The sequence below is a fragment of the Hemitrygon akajei genome, chromosome 14 (assembly GCF_048418815.1).
Source record: "Hemitrygon akajei chromosome 14, sHemAka1.3, whole genome shotgun sequence".
In the NCBI taxonomy this organism is placed as follows: Eukaryota; Metazoa; Chordata; class Chondrichthyes; order Myliobatiformes; family Dasyatidae; genus Hemitrygon; species Hemitrygon akajei.
The window spans coordinates 54817898-54838677 of record NC_133137.1 but is presented as its reverse complement, the minus strand read 5'-3'; the positions used below and the strand labels follow the sequence as shown (position 1 = coordinate 54838677).

Here is a 20780-nt window from a genome sequence, read left to right as displayed (position 1 = left end):
TTCCTGGTGTATATGACGTATAAGGTTTCTGCAGTACCACCTTGTTTACAATCAAATTTCCTTTCTCACTTTGAGTGAGACCTTCATCTTTGTTAAAGAAGGTGGGACAGTAGAAAGATGATTGATTGAGGTCTAACCAATTAGCAGGGATGGACGACGGCGTATATATACCACTGGACTAGACATGCACAGACATCACCCCTGATGAAGATGGCAGAGTTTATCATTGAAACATTGATTTAAAAAATTGATACTTGTACCTGACTGGAAGCCCATGAAGAATTTACTTGTCTATTAAATTTCTTCATTTTCCTGTAAATGCTTGCAAGACAATGAATTTCTAGGTAGTATCTGGTGACATACTTTGAGGTCAAGAAATCAGACAAACAAAAATTACGTTTCATAACTTAAAGAAATTTATTGAATGTTGACACAACACAGGGCCTACCAACAGCTACAAGGCCCAAACAAGTAAGAATTTTGAATCCATAAAAACTTCCATATAAATTTCAGTCAGTAACCATTGATAGCCATTATGTAGGGCAGATGTCTGTTGAAGCTGGAACTAAGTCACCTTCTCACATAAACACTGGTAATCCTTGTATGATGAACCAGCAGAGCTGAGCCTGAAAGTAACTGAAACATCACTGCAATTACTCCCAATTGTTTATATTGCTCTTCGATCTTCGAACACATGACTTAAGTCCACCAGCAGCAGAGTGTGGAGTGGAATCTGAACCAAACAACTGATAGCTAAAGGCCATTTCCAGAACAAGGTGCTGGAACCTTAAAAATTGGGGCTTGGTAACTCAAAGCCTCTGACAGAAAGCACAGGCTCACACAAAGGGTGTGAAATTTCTGTGAATTTCTCTTCCAAATCAAGTAAAAGTTTCAAACGGTAAACAACGCGTCAGGTCGGGAAGGAGTGATAAGGATACTGAACCAAAAGAGGCAAAGGGGTTGGTAAGACCATAAGACATAGGCCATTTGGCCCATTGAGCCTGCTCCACCATTAAACAGGTTTAAACTCTCTAGTGTGGCATTCTGTGGTCCAGTAACTCCCGTCATCAGGCAAGTTCTAAAACTGTGGTACACATCTACACTAACTAACCAATTCTATGCAAATCTAAAGTGATCCAAGGTGTACACTAATCTGTACCTAATTAACCTATCAGTGCAACTCTGTGATCACAGTTGTCTCAGGAGATCTAAACTTATGGTATCTTTGGGCTAAAGACTCTTCTTGAAACCCCAAGGATAGACATTTCCTGGATCATGTTAAACAGAACAGATCTCCTGCTCAAGATGATGATCAGGAGTAATGTCTGAACTCGGCACTAGCCTCGCCAACATCTTCAAAAGATGATGCCTCAAAAAGACGGTATTTTTCATTAAGGGCCCCCAGTACCCAGGAACCCCTCTTCTTATTGCTACCATCAGGGAGGCAGTATATATGGAGCATGAAGATACACACTCAATGTTTTAGGAACAGCTTCTTCCACTCCGCCATCAGACTTCTGAATGGACATTGAACCAACACATGAACACTACCTTGCTACTTTTGCACCACTTGGTTAATTTTTATATGAAGTTTCTATGTATTTTAAAGTACTTTTTATGTATTGCACGGTACTGCTGCCACAAAACAAATTTCACGACATATGCCAGTGATACTCAAGCTGATTCTGATGCACAGCTCCAGTGGTCTGGCACGAGTCAGGTCCCAAGGGTGTCAGACTAGAGAGTATCAAACTTCAGCAGCAATTCAAGGATCAGAACTGGGGGGAGAAATCCCTTCTGGTATCAATTGTCTGTAAAATAACATAGCACTCAGAAAGTCTGATCAGTCTTTGAATGTACATGAAAGGTGGCTGGAATTCTGCAGGCAGTAAACGGAACAACATTAAAATACAGGCATCAGTTTTGAAAGAGAACTCATTTAAATTAGAACACCAATAGTATTTTACCGTAAACAATATCCTGAGTAGGACAACAAATTCAAACATAAACAAAGCCCTGTGGCAAATAGAAATCTTTACTATTATTCTTATGCAGAATTTTGCATCCCTTCTGAAATGTGTTCACATCCACAACAGCTCAGGCCTCAGGCTTCACACTACAGCTTCTGGTCGGCATGCAGTGTTCTCCCTGGTTGCACGTGAAATTACAGTTTCATTCCCAATTGTACATACTTCTCAAAAGACACACTGACACAAATATCATAAAACAATCCAAGTTACAATGGGGCTTACAATTCCAGAAACAATATCCGGGAAATGAACTGGGAAAATGTTAACACATCATGCCACAGTTTTTTTTTAAATCCACATGCTACATTTAAAAATTGATCACAATCAGACGACAATTGTGCTGTTCACAATAAAGTCATATGCCCGACAAATGGACACCCATTTAGTGTTGGTGCACCAGTAATTTCCTTGTCTCTGTTCTGTCAAAAGTTTTCAAAAACTCAATAATACAATATCTTATGATTTACAAATCTAAAGAACTGAAAATACTATAGCTGCATTGTCCTAAAACAGAAACTCCTATTAAGGATTATATGTGCAAATGTCAGCTGTAAAGACTTACAGTATATTTCTATTGTGAAGTGGACTGAACAAGCGACTGAACGCGACATTATCTATTAAACTGTTACAGGAGGTATTAAGACTTGAAGTAAATTGGATTTATATATTTTCAGTCACACATTTATGGAAATAGAAGAAAACAATTATTAATTTTAAAAGACAGAAGTCAAATGATCAATTTAACAATGAACAAACTTATCAACAGTGGAAATGCTCAGAATTCAGTCTTAACAGAATCAGTCTGTACATAAAATTGAACCAGAATCAAATTCTTTTAGACCTTAAGATATAGGAGCAGAATTTGGCCATTTGGCCTAGTGAGCCTGCTCTGCCATTCAATCATGGCTGATCTATTTTCCCTCACAACCCCATTCTCCTGCCTTTTCCTTCTTTCATGTTGCTGAACAAGTATTACATTCCTCCTGACAGGAACATGCCATAAATTAATTGCACCAGAATCATAAAAACCATCCAGTTTGAATATTGGCCTTAAAAATCTGGCCCTTTTCATTTCTGTTTTCCTTCAGATTTGCACCCTTTTTTTCAGACGGAAGAATAATTAAGGCAGTTAGAAGTCGTATACACACACCTGAGGTAGCCAGATAGGAAACCAGGTCAAATCATGTCAGCTGTTCAACAAAGAACAGTCGAAGTAGCTGATTGTATTCTCAAGATGCAGCATTATCTTGCTGCATCATTTGGCTCATATACATACTGACAACACAACACACAAAACACTGTTAATTGCCCCTTTAAAAAAATATTAAATACTGAAGCTCAGCACATAAAGAACTGTTGGCACACACATTCAGAATTTCTGATGAACGGTCTTTGTACTGAAACTACAGCCGCTTTTCTGTCCACAGATGCTGCCTGACAAGCTGAGTATTTTTTCTCTCTACTTTTCTGCTTTATTTCACATCAATTTTATTTGGACCATCAGCAAAGTAACAGAGTCCCACTGACAATTTGTAGCTACTTTGCTAACCAGAATCTAAAATGACTATACGGACAAAGATATGGATATCTAGAACCTCTTTAACACTTTTATCCCCCAACATTTCAATGGTTTAATTTTGACCCTGTTTAAGCCAGGTTACTCAACCATCCCCCACAGGATATGCTATTCTTCAACAGTTTTCCACAACTATTTCTAAAACCTTCAAAAGAGACTACAAGGCTTTTCACATAAGCACTTAATAGACAAAACATCCAATGACACCCACTAATCATTCACAATCTGTGATATTATACTGACCCATGTGGGCTCGATCCTATTTTATTTCGTTTGCAGCCTCTAGTTTATTTCATTTTATAGGATTTCCCTCCACACAACTAGTAAGTCATATACTTCCTTCCTATAAGTTCAGCATTTTAGCAAGCTGGAAGGAAGCTTTCAGAAGGACTGGCCTCTGACTCAGAGTAAAGCAGTCTGCTTTTTGACAATGCTCCATCCAACACCCAACTCCTGACACTTTCCAAACACAGGTTGGAAAGCAGCAGCTTGACGAGTTAAAAACCCTAAATTCCTCACCGTCTCCTGGGATTGAAAGCTTACACCACTCTAGACTTCAAGTCCAACAATGACTTCCTTTCTGAAGTCAAAAAGCCCCTCACACCGGGAGATGCCAAGTGCACTTATGTAACTTGGCAGATCTATGAATATTAAGTACATTTTGTCTAAGTTACAAGTTCACAAAACCATTTACTATAAGAATAAGATTTACCTTCTTATTCTCCTTAATTGTGTACAAATTGGCAATACATTTTGCAAAGTTAAAACTTGTTTTCTGAAATCCAGATTTCCTCAGAGACATGGCAATGTAAGTATATTTACCATAAGGATCCAGTATCCCTAAAACCTGTATGTCTCACTAAAAAGGTCCCATATCCCTTTCCATTGGCTATATCAACACGAGAAAATCGTGACGCGAGGGCAAATTAGTTTCACCAGAAGGGAGACATAGTGCTTCTGAAAGTCCTACATTCCCAGAATTTGGCATGGTTTTGCTACAAAGGAAAAAGTCACCCCTCTTTGAAATATTTTCACAAAAACAATACTGAAGGACGAATGTATTGGAAATAGCTTTAAACCTGAGTCAGAAAAGATCATCTTTTTAAAAAAAATTGACACCAGACAGACAACTCTGCTGCTACATCCACAAATCTTTCTCACCAAAGATACCTGATCGAAAATTAAAGGCAGGACTGCCACAGGTTCTAAACAGGAGATCAAAAGATTTGTTGTACTACTAACATAACAAATGAGGTGAAATAATTGACTCTCACTCTTGGCCTAAAATATAACTTACTGAAAACATAGGCTGCACGATTGGTAAGTGTACAGAGTAATTCTGCCCTCTTTACTCTCAGGAATTCATACAAACTGATGAGAGCAGTTTTGCGATCCCCACTGCCTTGCTGTGGAGATCGCAAAGTTGCTCTCAACAGTTTCATCTTCAGTAGTATGAATGCCAATCAAGCCAGCCACCGCCCACAGATAATTACCTTGCCTTTCCTATGTTATAGAGAGGTACACAAAAACATCGCAAAGTCCATTCAATAAACAAATGCATTCAACTGCTGTCAGTATTTTTGTAAGTTATGATATCAATGGGCTTCTGCCTTTTTCTATGTATTCAACAGCATGCCCTCTGTGGGAAAAATCATCAGCTGTCTCCAGACACCACATTGGAACAAAGGAGAAATCACAATGGAACGACATAATAAAATTTATAGACCAACACAAGGGTGGAAGCCTATTCTGTATCTGCAAATTTAAGGCAAAACTGATTGAGATTGACTCATTTATGCTGGTTCAAAAGATCCTCCTTCTTTAAAAAGTACAAAGCTAATTCCTTGACACTGATTGAAATGCTTGCAAAACAATTCCTAAGAACAAAACAGAAATGAGTAAAAAGACTCACATGATTTGTTTAGTGCATGCACTTTTACAGAATGTACCAAGACTGACCCTGGATCCAGTAAACCCACCAGATAAGTCCTGAAACCATGGTGATATTTTCATCAATGTTTCAATGCTCTTTGAGAATCTTTCAGCAACAACTGCAAGACAATATTTACACAGCCTTGTAGAAACTCATCCTCTGAACTTCCTAAGCATTCAATATGTTTGCTTCCTGGTAACAGTATAAAACGAAACCGTCCCTCCAACAGTCTCTCATTTACGCCTTTCAACATAATACTCCAGGCACAGTGCAGGTCAGGTGCTGGAAGTGAGATCGGGCTCACTCTTGCCTGTTGTAAATCCATTCACAGTTTGTGGTAATGAATAGGGTATGCTCTGCCTTCAAACCCATTCACTCAGTACTAAAATGGAACATCTTGTCAGTGCAAGTTGATAAGATTTTACCCAAAGGGATACAGCAGAAACCTGTACAATATACACCCCCCTTCTTCTGGAATGAAGATTATTCAGGGCCATCTGCACATTTACCAATTTGCATCTTTAAAATGCCACTCTTATGCAAAAGCCAAAGTTGGAGAAACTCTTCTGGCATGGCGTGGTAGCCCGAGTATGGCATCACATTGTCATAATAGTGGTGGCTAATCATGTTACCATGCAGATCTATTGAAAACGGCCAAAATCCATAAAGGGTCACGTCTTCACAGAGGCCCATGGCTACACTGACCAGGAACAGACCTGTGGAGAGACGCTTGGCATGGATCCCTTTGCTCTTCCAGAACTTCTCCACGTTGCGCAGGAAGTCCGGGTTGGCGAAGAGTATGGTTTGGTTGGCACTGAAGTCAGACAGAGTGTAGTACGTTCGGAAGGATGGATCTGTGCCAGTCTTCATGGAAAAGGCTGGCATGTAAATGTAGCTCCGGCCATACACCTTCATGCTCTCAACAAATGACTTCCGAGACCACAGCAGGTTTTGAAATCTGAAAGAAAGGGAAGGGATCGTGTAAATACAAATGTTCTATTATTAACCACTTAAATTTTACAGACAATCAATTTATGTCATCATGGCATGTCCACTTATATAATGTTGACGACAGATTAAATAGGCTGATGGACAGTCATATAGTGATGCCCATTCATCCATGCCATCTAACCTGCCTACTTGAGTTAGCCGTATTCATCCAAACCTTTTCCATACATGTACCGGTCTGAATTCTTTTTGACTTTGCAATTGTATCTGCCACTACTGCTTCCTCTGGCAACTTGTTCCACAAAGCCATCGCTTTTCGAGTGAAAAAGGTGTCCCTCAGTTTCCCATTAAATCTTTCTCCTCTCACCTTAAACCTGCATAAACTTGTGGTTTTTCCTTGGAGTGGCGGAGGCTGAGGGGAGATATGATAGAGGCTCATAAGAGGCAGAGATAGAGTAGACAAGTAGAACCAGAGGGTATGCATTGAAGGTGCTGGGGATTAGGTTCAGGGGGGATGTGAAGGGCAAATGGATGCCTGGAATGCACTGCCTGCTATGGTGGTAGAAGCAAATACAATAGAGGCTTTTAAGAGATGTTTAGATAGGCACATGAATGTGAGGAAGATGGAGGGATATGGACATTGTGTGCCTAGGAGGGATTAGTTTTTTATTTTTTTATTTTTTTGTGCTGGCTCGGCACAACATTGTGGGCTGAAGGGCCTGTTTCTGTGCTGTACTGTTCTGTGCTATCTAGTTTCAGATTCTCCAACACTAGGAAAAAAAACTGACTTCACTTTTAACCATAGCCCCAAAGATGTATGTGCCTCCCTTAGCGTCCGATACAAAAGGCAAAAAAAATCGCTGACAGTTTAAATGCTTTAGGGATGGACTAGATGGGCCACAGGGCTGTATTTCTCTATGACTCTATATCCAGTGTGTCCTTAACTCAAGCTCTCCTTGTGAGCCATTTCTGTACTAAATGGCAGGTTTAGCAGGAAGGCAGATAATCACCCTTATTAATACAGCCTCCAACCTTCAAACTTCAGGAACAAAATCAAACCGCCAGGACTCCTTGGGGAACTATCCAGGGTTTGTGTCCGGTAATGTAGAAGAAAAGACCAATTCAAGACAGACTTCACCACTACTGATCATTTCTTTTGAAGGAGTTTCTTTCCACTCTCTTGCATGGATGACCACAGCAGGCGATGCTGTTGTTACCAGGAGCTGCGGGAAGTCGTCGGGCTTCACTGAAAGGTTCTGTTTCATTCCACCTCCCCCAAAAAAAACCTTCCGATATAATCACACACCAAAGAGACGTTGCTGGGATTTAGGGACTGAAAGAATAGCACTTCTGTAATCATGACAGACAATCAGAACATTCAGGCAGGGACACAGAATATCCCTTTCCAGACATGCATTGTCTGAACAAAATGTAAATTGGCACCAAATGAACTCAACAATTCTCAAGTCATTGGAGTGGAGACACACACTCCCATGCACACTTAAGCTCTCACATACACGCACATGTGCACGTGCACACATTTGAATTCACGCACAGCTGCGCCTACACATACACACACCCCCACAGTGTACGCACTCACATATACAGACTCAGTGTCACCCACACACATAAAATTAGCAGTCACGGAGTCACACAAAATGGGAACTTCCAGCACGGGAGCAAATCAAATGATTGTCTGGATCCTGCTGTCAGTGACTCTGATTCTACTAATCAGCGTAGCTGGGCAGCGCAATAGTGTAGCAGCTAATCCAATTGCTTTATCGCAATTACCGATCACTGTTCGATTACCACCACTGTCTGTAAAGAGTTTGCACGCTCTCCCTGTGACCACACAACGTTCCTCCATGTGTTCTGGTTTCCTCCCACATTCCAAACACATCTGGTCAGGGATAGTAAGTTGTGGGCGTGCTATGTTGGTGCAGGTGAGCTGCCCTTCTCCCCCCCCCCCCCCCCCCGCCAAGCAATCCTCGTTGATGTGAGTTGATTCAATAGGATGCATTTCACTGTATGTTTTGATGTACGTGTGACTAATAAAGCTGATCTATTCTCACTGGGAGGGTATTCCAGGCTCTCACCATTCTCTGGGTCAAAAAACATCACCCTCAGATCCCTCCCCAAATCTTTTATCTCTTTCCCTAACCTATGTCCTCTAGCTTTATCTAGGGAAGTTTTCTGTGGTTTGCCCTATCTGTACAACCCATAACTTTATACACCTCTACCATAGTCAGCACAACGTCATGGGCCAAAGGACCTGTACTGTTCTATGCTCTACGTTCCCTCTTAACCTCTTTAGTTCCAGGGAGAACAACCTTTCCACTCTCTCTTCATAACTCTTCATCTTGGAGAATCTCCTCTGCACCCTCTCCAAGGTGAGCTTGTCCTCCCTATAAGCAAGCTGGCCAGCACTGCAGGCAATATTCCAGCCGAGAACTTATCCACATTTTATCCTGTACATTTGGAGCATAACCTTCCCGTTCCACGCAGGGTGTTAAGATTATTAAGAAGGTGTATGGCGTGTTGGTCTTCATTATGTGGCAGATTAAATTCAGGAGCTGTAAGGTAATGCTGCAGCTCTATATAACTCACATTTGAAATAGTGTGTTCATTTCTGACCACTTCGTTATAGTTAAAATATACAAGTTTTAGAGAGGGTGCTGAGGAGGTTTACCAGGATGCTGCCTGGACTAGAGAGCATGTCTTATCAAGATAGGCTGAGAGAACTAGGGCTTTCCTCTTTGGACCAAAGGAGGCAGAGATGGTGTATAAGATGAAGAGACATTAATTGAGTGGATAACAAGCAACTTTTTTCCCGGGGTAGAAATGGTTAATACAAGAGAGCATAATTTGAAGGTGATTGGAGGGATGGGGAAGCTGTCAAAGGTAAGTTTTTTTTTAAATTCATAAAGAGTGGTGAGTGCATAGAATGCCCTTCCAGGTATGTAGTACAGGCAGATACATAGGAACAATTAAGAAACTCTTAGACAGACACATAGATGACTGAAAAATTGAGGGTTATATAGGAGAGAAGGGTTAAAAGGTCAGCACATCATGGGTCGAAGGGCCTGTACTGTGCTTGTAGTGCTCTATGTTCTTGTATTCAGTGTCCAGTAGTATTCCATTTGCCTTTCTACCCACTTATCAATTGTGCTGTTGCCTCCAAGAATCTTTGGACTTGCATACGAAGATTGCTCAGTACTCCCTAGGACCCTACTATACAGGGAATTTGCTCTAGCCTCACTAGTACCCCCAACATACATAATAAGAGCAGAATTAGGCCATTTGGTCTAACGAGTCTGCTCTGCCATTTCAGAGTGGCTGATCCACTTCCCTCTCAAACCCATTCTCCTGCCTCCTCCCATTAACCTTTTATTCCCTGACTAATCAAGAAGCTACCAACCTTTGCCTTAAATGCACTAGCACATTGATATCACCCTGTAAGGCTAAGACAACCCCACATAGCCTCAATAACTCCAGAAATCTAGTTTCATCCACCAACTTGTTGAATGTGCAATCTAAATCCACGGCTAAATCACTAGTGCACATAAAAGTGATGATGAAATGCAGAATCTTTATAAGGCATTGATCAGACTGCATCTGGAGCAACGTGAGCAGGCTTGGGCCCTTATCTAAGAAAGGCTGTGCTGGCATTGGACAGGATCCAGAGCAGGTTCCTGAGAATTATCCCAGGACTGAAAGGGTTAACATATGAGGAGCTCATTAATGGCTCTGGACTGGAGTTTAGAAGAATGAGGGGGGCGGGAAATCTCTTTGAAAAATATTGAATATTGAACTGCCTAAACAGAATGGACAAAGAGAGAGTGTTTCCAGTTATGGAGGGGGAGAGGGGTCTAAGAACATAGGGCAAAGCCTCAGAATAGAAGAACATCCCTTTAGAACAGAGATGAGAAGTGATTTTTTTTAGCCAGAAGCTGGTGAATCTGCTGAATTCATTGCCACAGCTAACTGTGGAGGCAAAGTCATTGAGTATATTTAAAGCAGAGGCTGACAGGTTTTTGATTAGTAAGAGCATCAAAGGTATCAGGGAGTAGGTAGGAGAATGGGATTGGGAAGGAAAATTAATCAGGTAGAGCAGACTCAATAGGCCAATTCTGTTCCTATGTCTCATGGCATTATTACATTACAAACAGCATTAGTTCCAGCAGATACCTGTAGGGCCTCACTAGTCACAGGCATCCAATCACAATCTGTCTTGCCAACTTCATCTGGAACACATGGGTCCTAATCTTTAGACCACCCTCCCGCATGAGATCTTGTTTGTCCCCTTTCCAAGTAATTGTTAATTTATTTTGGTTTTTTTGTTCATTCAAGGGACGTGGGCTTCACAGCATTAGCCAGCGTTTCAATTGCTCCTCCCTAGTTGACATTTTTGGGCCGGCTGGTGGTGTAGTGGCATCAGCACTGGACTTCCAGGCAGATGTTCAAACCAGAGTTCACACCCAGCTGTCAGCGACGGTAACAAAAGACCTGGCAATCTACTTCCGTATCTTACCGTGGACCCTATGATCCATGAGGTCACGAAGAGTCTGACTCGACTTAACCACTGTACAACAACTGCTGTTTTAGAAGGTGGTGGTCAGCTGCAGATCTTGGTGGGTGGATATACCCACAATGCTGTCAGGGAAAGGATTTGGCCCAGTAGTGAATGAACAGCGATAGATTTGTAATGCATGATGCTGTGCAACTTGGAGACTATTTTCCGGGTCGTGCCCTGTCCTTCTAGCCAGTGGAGATCATGTGTTGTACAAGAATTCTTGGTGAGTTGCTGCAGAGTACCTGGTAGTTGGTACAAGCGGCTGCTACTGTGTAGACAAGTTGCCTATCAAGTGAACTGCAATGTCCTCCACAGGATCAAAGGGTATGGGAAGAGGCCCTTATAACAACTGGTCCATGCCAATCAAAAATTCCAGCTAAGTTAGACCTACTTGCCCATGTTTGGTTCTATCTCTTTAAAGCTTTCCTTCCACAGAAGTCTCAATCAATTCCTCTGGCAACTCATTCCATATACTAAATGTCTGGGTGAAAATAATTGCTTGCCAAGGATCAAAGGTCAACTTTATTTGCCTTATATATATTTAATGTCTCAGGAATTAGCTATGGTGTATTGGTCAGGTGTCACATACAACAGGAAAATAACACATTAAACAAATATAAATAATTATATAAAAACTCTACAATTAGAGGTTAAAGATGGATATAGAATAAAATGTGCACAAATACAAAAACACACCATGTATTTACAACGTAAACAGCTTATAAAAAGTGGTTTAAGGTGTTTACAGAGCAATGACTGAGGTAATAAATAAAGGGGTGGGGTGGGGGGAGGAACTAGATTGGTTAGCAGATTAACTGTTTCATATTCCAATTAAATATTTCCTCTCTCTCTAAACTGATGTCCTGTAGTTCTTGATTCCCCAACCTTGAGAAAAAGACTGTGCATATTAACTCTATCTATGCCGCTCATGATTTTATCCACCTCAATAAGATTTCCCCTCATTCTGCTATGCTCCAGTAAATGTTAAGCTTCCTGAATTTTGTTGAAGCTAAACTCACACAGAAAAATCGAGAGTATTCCAACACACACCTGACTTGAGCACTGTAGCAAGGGGATGAGTTCTGGAGAACCAGAAGGTGGGTTAATCGCTTCAGAAGCCCTAGTCTCTGACCTAATCTTGTGTACATGTGGCCCAGTAGTGAATGAACAGCGATAGATTTGTAATGCATGATGCTGTGCAACTTGGAGACTATTTTCCAGGTTGTGCTCTGTCCTTCTAGCCAGTGGAGATCATGTGTTGTACAAGAATTCTTGGTGAGTTGCTGCAGTGTACCTGGTAGTTGGTACAAACCTCAACTTGACCTCCACCGTACACATGGCTACTCCTGTTTCTGGTCGATCTTATTTCTAATTATTTTATTTAGCAATACAGCATGGAGTATTGCATGCTGTACCTTTTGCACCAGCAACCCCAATTTAATCCTGGGACAATTTACAACAACCACTTAACCTACCCCCCATACGTCTTTGGACTGTGGAAGGAAACAGGAATACCCAGGAAGAGCCATGCACTCCACGGGGAGGACATACAGAGATTCCTTACATTGGATGCTGGAATTGACCTTTGAGCTCTGACGCCCCAAGCTCTAACAGCATCATGCTAATTGCTGAGCTACTGTGGCACCAAATGGTAACACCAAGGTTATTGATGGTGGAGATACTTAGCAATGGCAATGGCCTTTTTTAGTCAGAGGGTGGTGAATCTACGGAATGGCAGAGCAGACTGGTCTAATTCTGCTCCTATATCTTTTAGTCTTTCAGTGAGAGTGGGTGAGAGATGGGTTTTCTCTTGTTGGATATAGTCATTGCCAGTTACAGTGGCATGCAAAAATTTGGGCACACCTAGTCAAAATTTCTGTTACTGTGAATAGCTAAGCAGGTAAAAGATGACCTGATTTCCAAAAGGCATAAAGTCAAAGATGACACATCACTTAATATTTTAAGCAAGTTTACTTCTTTATTTCCATCTTTTACAGTTTCAAAATAACAAAAAAGGAGAAGGGACCGAAGCCCAAACTTTTGCATGGTTCTCCTTTCCTTTTTTCACTCTAAAATTGAACAAAACAAATTCACTAATCTTGCTTAAAATGTTGAAAAGAATATTTCCTCTTTAACTTTATGACTTTTGGAGATCAGTTCATCTTCTTCTCACTTAACTATTCACAGTAACAGAAATTTCAACCGGGGTGCCCAAACTCTTGCATGCCACTGTACATGTGTGGCATGAGGAAAATTTGTAACTGATCAACCCTGGTCTGTAGATTGTCCAGGTCTTGCATCAGTGGTGCAATCATCAGTAAACATCCCCACTTCTGACCTTAAGACTAAAGGGAGGTCATTGATGAGGCAGCTGGAAGTGATTGGGCCTAATTCATTTGGTCCATCAGAATCCGTTCCAATTACAACCCTGCTACTGATACTAGGCTCTGAAACAGACAGAGGGACCAAATTTGTTGTACTTATGGCAGATGTAGAAATAAAAATCTCAGCAACTTCTTCTCGTACCCCCACCCACCCTTAGCAGCCTGGTATAAACCTTATCTGGGGTTTGTCAGCTTTTAGCCAGCTAAGACATTGTATTGTCAATTTCTGGAGTCTTGCACTGGAGTTTCACCTACCCATCGCTGAGTTTTCCATCTACAGGGTCAAATATATTCACTCGACCCTCACCTATAGCAACTCAGTCCATGCACCCATTGCCACTATTGTCTCAAATTGGCTCTACTCTTTCCACATTTTATTCTTTTCTCTTGAATATACAGGTTGACCTTCTATAATCCGGCAACATTGGGACCTGAGGAGTGCTGGATTAATGAAAATGCCGAATTACAGAAGGATCACATTAAGCAATAGCTAACCGCCTCATCATACCTTTAAAATATCATGTAAATCAGTACAAGTTCGATATTAAACAAATATTAAATAAGTAGCAAGTGAAATTTTAAGTAATATACTGTACAGGCACAGATAAAATAAAGGGTACAGGTAAATATACAGGAATTAACTTATACAGAACAGTTGATCACTTCCGCTTCTAAAGTGAGATGTTTAATACATCTTCAGGCAAAGTTACACGTCTGCAAGTGTGGGGTTGTCAGGATCATCAACATCTTCATCTTGAAAAATGAGTGAAGCATCAGGAACTGGCAGAACAGTTTCTTCAAAAGCTGTTGACAATGGTGGCAGCACATCTGGGTGAGCAGAAGGAGAATTCAGAGAAAGGAGGTCTTCTATATGCCACATTTCACGTGACTGCCGGGCAGCCAGGGATTCGGCACTGGGCTCTTCCCTCTTCACTCGTAGTTACTGAAGCAATCCTCGTTAGTTTATTTTCCTCCGCTTAGTAATATGCTTAAATTCAGCGGGTCGCCACATCTGATGTGAGGTCATAGGCAGAAGAGAACGGAGCGCTGGTTGGGCGACGCTGGAGGGCAGTGCGCGACTGCCTACAGGCGGGTGAGAAGGCGGACCGACCCAGCGCGTCAGCTCTCCCGCTGGTGGCGGGCGGCCGCGCCTCATGCACATATTAATAAATGCAGGAAAACAAGCAGGAATCGCCTGTCTGTGCTTACAAGAGCTTGCCAACACGTGAACAGATCTAGCACAACCAAAACAAGGCGCAGCAGATTGGACGCCTCAGAGAAGGTGCAGAGGAGATGTGCCTGCATAATTATGAGAGCATGCCTTAAGAAGCTAACAAACTTCTCCCTCTGGAGTAAAGGAGGATGAGAGGTAACTTGATAGAGGTGTACAAGATGATAAGAGACATAGATCAAATGGACAGCCAGAGACTGCTTCCCAAAGCAGAAAGTGCCCCTAATACCCCTAATGTATCTACAACCACCCTTGACAGGACATTCCACACACTCACCATTCCATGTGTGTAAAATTCATCCTAAATTTTTTTTTTGCAGGATGTATATTGTAGAAATGTACCTATTGAAACCTGTTGAGAAATGGCTTATGTGAAAGAACACAATTTTAAGGTGATTGGAAAAAATGTATGGGGGGGGGGATGTCAGAGGTAATTTTTATTTTACACATGGAATGGTGTCCTTTCAAGGGTGGTTGTAGACACATTAGAGGTACTAGGGACACAAGTCAATACTCTTAGAAAAGCACATGGATGATAGAAAACTGGAGAACTATGTCGGAGGGAAGGGATAGATTGATCTTACACTAGGGTAAAAGGTTGGCCCAACATCATGGGCTGAAGGGCCTGTACCATTGTATTGGAGGGGTCATGACACCTGGTTGAAAGACACACCACCTGCCAATCAAGGTTTGACCCCTCCTCGCCTATCAATGCACACCTAACCATTGGCCCCTTTAATTAGCCTTGTATTTGGCCTTTGTAATCAGCTTAACTCTGCTGGCACCGAGCCATTGGCTTCCCTGTGAATTACCTGGGTGGGATCCTCCAGCCCTGCTGCACTATAAAGGGTGCCACATGTGCTGGACCCTTTCTCTCTTTTTTGCAATCTGTGAGGGACCACCCTGCTTCATTCCAAGCCAAGAACTGTAGCGGCACTGGAGAAACTGCTGGTGAGTTGTGCATTGAATAGGGTTGGGAGTGTTGATGATTGTCCCTAGTAGCATAAGAGCTGTGCTCACAGAGAGTCAAAGGGGGGGGTGGGTATTGTATTGACTTTTCCCTTGGTCGTGTGTGTATGCGTGTGTGCTTTGTTCCCACGCGATTTTCCCACATTCGTTAGTAATTGTCCACATGTGTTTTATTGCCAATCTGACTGCTGTAAATTGTGTGCATGTGAGTGTTGCTTCTGTTGCCATTTTCCCATGTTTGTCTTCCGTAAATAAAATCCTTTACTGCCAAGGCTGCGTGTCTCAAGGACATGGATTCTGGACCTATCGAATCTGCTTCCTCACTTACAACAACCGTGCTGTAATGTTCTAAAACATCAATAAATCAAATGAGCTCAAAGCCAAAAACCAGTGATCACACCCAAAGAGATCAAAATCTATCTGGCTTGACCCCCAGCTAAAAGGTACATATAAAGGTCAGCACTATTAGCTTGTGTTCACTACAACTAGTTACTGCCTTTTCCACTCATCCATTCAGGTTGCAATATGTTTGGAACTGGGCAACAATTCATAGCTAACGATACAGTTCATTCCCTTGTTTTGTGTCACCGTGCATCAGAAGCTCCAGGAATTGACCAGCAGCCCTGCATTGTTTTCCCTTTGCCTCTTGGGTTAATTATTGTTATCGGTGTTACCTTAATGAAGGTCACCAAGTAACAGAATGACCTGGTGTATAACAGTGCAGGGAGGGGAAATGAACAAGACTTTCCCTCTGTCCTTGAATTAATTTCTGCTTTGGACAAACGCATTTTCCACTGTACCTTTTCTCAATGATGCTTGGATTTGCAGTCACCAGGTGTGTTCTGTAGCCAGCATCGCTGGTGTATTCACTGGAGAGAGGGGGGAGGTTGCAGCTGTACAGAGATAAAAGGTGCACTTGTCAGCTTACAGTCCACATCTGTTCCATCTTTACTCACAAACCCCCCGACAGGACTAAAACTTCAATCATGTATTACACTACATTATGCTTTTTGTACACACAGTGTTCTATTTTATAAAATAGCACATGAGTAAAATGGGATTTTACCCTCCTGACTTAGATGTTAGGATGCTACTGTAGTGCATTGGCGTGTTCAAGCTTGGCTTTGAATTTCACTCTGTGTGAGAGATAGAAGGCATGCACCAGCCTACGCTATCTTCAGCCCCATTTGTGACAGAGTTAGTAGATGCCCATCATTACCTCAATGCCTATGGGACCGGAGTGAAAACAAGAGGGATCTTGGGGTTCAAGTCCATAGCTCCCTGAAAGTGGCCATCAAGTTGATAGGACGGTAAAGAAGATGCATGGCATACTTGCCTTTATTAGTTGAGACACTGAGTTTGATGGTCAGAGGTCATGTTGCAGCTTTAGGCCGCACCTGGAATACCAACTTCAATTCTGGTAGAAGAGATGTGCAGGAGAGGTATACCAGAATACTGTTTGCATTAGAGGGCACCTGCTACAAGGGGAGGTCAGATAAACAATTGTTCTTTTCTTTGGAGTGGCGGAGGCTGACGGGAGGACTATCAGAAGTTTGTAAAATTATGAGAGGCATTGATAGACAGCTAGTATCTTTAACCCAGAAATAACTAATACTAGAACAGGCTCTGCTTGAAGAAGGGGGCATCAACCCCACCATCTGGGTCACCCCATCTTCTCACTGCTACCATGAGGCAGGGGGTGTAGAAACATGAAACATGTTCAGGACCAGATACCTTCGTACAACCATCATGTTCTTGAACCAACATAGGAGCAGAAAACCATTCTGCCCATCGAGTCATGGCCGAATTACTTTCACTCTGAACACCATTCTACAGCCCTATTCCTATAACTTTTGACAGCCTCACTAATCAACAGCCGATCAACTTGCAGCTTTAAATATAATTTTGCTTCCACAGGTCTGATCAAAAACCTCCAAAGCCTGGGCCTCTGTACCTCCCTCTGCAACTGGACCCTCGACTTCCTCACCAGGAGACCACAGTCTGTGCAATTCAAAAATAACATCACCACCTTGCTGACAATCAACACTGGTGTGTGCTTAGCCCACTGCTCTACTCTCTCTACACCCATGACTGTGTGACTAAGCACAGCTCAAATACCATCTATAAATTTGCTGATGACACAACTATTGTTGGCAGAATTTCAGATGGTGACGAGAAGGTTTGGCAATGGGAGCGAGAAAGATCTGCTAATTGAGTGGTATCACAGCAACAACCTTGCACTCAACATCAATGAAACCAAAGAATTGACAGTGGACTAAGATGAGGGAACACACACCAGCCCTCACAGAGGGATCAGAAGTGGAAAGGGCAAGCAATTTCATGTTCCTGGGTGTCAACATCTCTGAGAATGTATTCTGGGCCCAGCACATCGATGCAGTGACAAAGAAGGCATGACTGCGGCTATACTTCATTAAGAGTTTATGGAGATTTGGTACGTAACCAATGACACTCGCAAATATCTACAGGTGCTCTGTGAAGAGCATTCTAACTGGTTGTATCACTGTCTAGTATGGGGTGTGGCCACTGCACAGGATCGAAGTTGCACAAAGTTGTCAACTCAGTCAGCTCCATCGTGGGCACTAGCCTCCCCGGTATCCTGGACATCTTCAGGAAGCGGTGCCTCAAAAAGGCAACATTCACCATTAAGGACCCCCATCATCCAGCACATACCCTCTTCTCATTGCTACCATCAGGAATGAGATACAGGAGCCTGAAGGCACACACTCAATGATTCAGGAATAGCTTCTTCCCCTCTGCTATCAGATTCCTGAATGGACACTGAACCCATGAACATTGCCTCACTATATGATATATATATATATATATATATATACCCACATCCTTCTATTTTGAGGCTATGCTCTCTTGCTCTAAAGACTCCCTCACAATTGGAAACATCTTCCACACGTCCACTTACAGAGGAATGTTATGGAATGAAACAACCCGATTACTGTTCTCTGTAAAAAGTATTAAAGTAGTTTGTTTGAGTTATAAGAGTTAAGCTATTTTCTGACATTATGTCTGGATGTAGCTTCGCTTGCAATTAAAACAATAAATGTGTCAATAACTTGATCCTTTCTGAGTTTGTTACTGTATATTAGACGGCCTAGCTTAGTGGTTGCCAACCTTTTTAAGCCCAAGATCCCCTACCTCGGCCTTAGTGAAAGGCAAGATCGACCTACTAAATTGTTTAGACACACGCATGCACACCGGGCAGAAGGGACCGGAAGTGGAGCCCCACAGCCCCGGGAGCAGTCTCTCTTTGCAGGCAGCTTTCCGTAGCGGGAGTGTTGCTATGTTACCATTATCTTAATTGGTGTTACTTGTTTTTATAATGCTCACATTACAACACCTTTAATTCTATGTTTCATTATTTAATTTTATTTCAACACAAAAAATGAATGGATAAAAATTGACTGTTGCACTCCTGTGTGATGACTGGGGCTGAATACTTTCAGCTAGTTCCCTGAAATTTGGCTCATAGCTACAGACAGCCAGTCTGAGACAGTCTGTGAGGTGTCCGTCAGTAAGACAGCTCCTGTACTTAGATTTAATAATTTTCATCTGTTGCAGCACAGCGCCCTCGCAAACCTCCTGACAGACTGAATATTTGAAAGGACAGTTTCCTTTGTTGGACTGAATGTTGAATCTGCCACGTTTTTCAGGTGTTTTGTATTGGTAAACTGTTACTGAGACTCCAGTATAAGTTTCAGAGGTACGCAAGCTAATGACACCACAGTTTTTTGTTTCCCAGTTCTTTTTCTTTGGGGAATGTTGGAATTTAAAGGAGGAGAAGTGTTGTAATGTGAGCATTATAAAGCTAGGTTGATGCCGATTAGGATAATGGTGATGTAGCGGTGCTCCCGCTGCGGAGAGCTGTTTGTGGGGAGAAGTTGTTTCCGGGTTGCGGTGTTTTACTTCCGGTCTTTTCTGCCTGGTGCGCATTTTCCTTTTCTTTTCCCCCGGGATCTACTGGGAAAGTCTCAAAGATCGACGGGTAGGCGACCACTAGCCTAGCTGAACAATACACACCAGTATCAGAGGCAGCAATGGGTGGATTATGGTATGACCTTCCTCCCCAGGGGTCAGAGCTGTGAGAAGGATACCTCACTGTTCAAACAGTTTCCTCTAATAGTTCTTCTTTATCAGTTTCTGATCTCACCTGTTCTCTTCCCCTCCCATGCCCTCATGACCTGTCAATCACCTCCCTCTGGTTCCCCACCTCCTTCCACAGTCCACTGTCCTTTCCTATCCGATTCCTTCGTCAGCCTTTTACTTTTTTTACATATTACACACCATTCGACATCACCCACTTACCAACCCTGCCCCTCACCTGGTCTCAGCAATCACCTGCCAACTTGTAGTCCTTTCCCTTCCCACCCACCTTCTCATTCTGGCTTCTGGTCTTGATAAAGGTTTTCGGCCCCAAATGTTGTCTGTTTACATAGATGCTGCCTGACCTGCTAAATTCCTCCAGCAGAAGCTCATGCATGGAAGTAGAATATCTAACCACAGACTAGATAAGGGGCATCAAAAAGTTCTCTTACCGCATGACAAAGTCCGCCTTGTCGATTAAGCTGCCACAATTACTCTTCTTCAAAATTCCGCCATTTCCAACCACTGAACACTTCTTCAATGGCAGCTGGAACGGTGTATCCTAGCAACAGACAAGAAACCTGGTCATTGCGGCGTATCTTTCATGTCCCTTGTGATTCAAGTCCTTGCAGTTCTTATTTTTACCATGCTTTAAGGTTCATCATTCACTAGACAAGGCTTTATACAGGTAATTCTCTGTACAGTGCTCTGGCTATATGATCCCTTGTACTTCATACCAGAGGCAAGATCAGCACCATTCCAGATCTTAAGTCCCTCTTACAGACTTGGAATTCTTCATCTCCCTACTTGCTGTTCGAGTCCCTTGGTCATTTTTACAGAGACAAGATAAGATCCTTCCAAAAACTGTGATTGTTTTAACATTCCTCAAGCATTATTCCAGCCTTCTTAACTACCCCACTGTAAAGACCAGCAAACCCGACAGGATTGTGACCCGGATGGATAGTCGGAGACTTACACTTCCATTTGCATTGTTTCAGGTTTAACACCCCTTCATACATC

General features: G+C 42.3%; 1 protein-coding gene across 1 annotated transcript in view; it reads right to left on the bottom strand.

Moving 5' to 3' along the window:
• Positions 1–393: 393 nt before the first annotated feature.
• st8sia1 (ST8 alpha-N-acetyl-neuraminide alpha-2,8-sialyltransferase 1) overlaps positions 394–20780 on the bottom strand; it is a 57472-nt gene continuing 37085 nt past the window's right edge. Inside the window, exons 3-5 of the mRNA XM_073066108.1 lie at positions 20213–20322; positions 16445–16537; positions 394–6497 (exon numbers count right to left, since the gene is read on the bottom strand). Of these exons, the coding sequence (XP_072922209.1) occupies positions 6023–6497; positions 16445–16537; positions 20213–20322 (678 nt within the window). The 3' untranslated portion in view covers positions 394–6022. The remainder of the gene's footprint in view (positions 6498–16444; positions 16538–20212; positions 20323–20780) is intronic.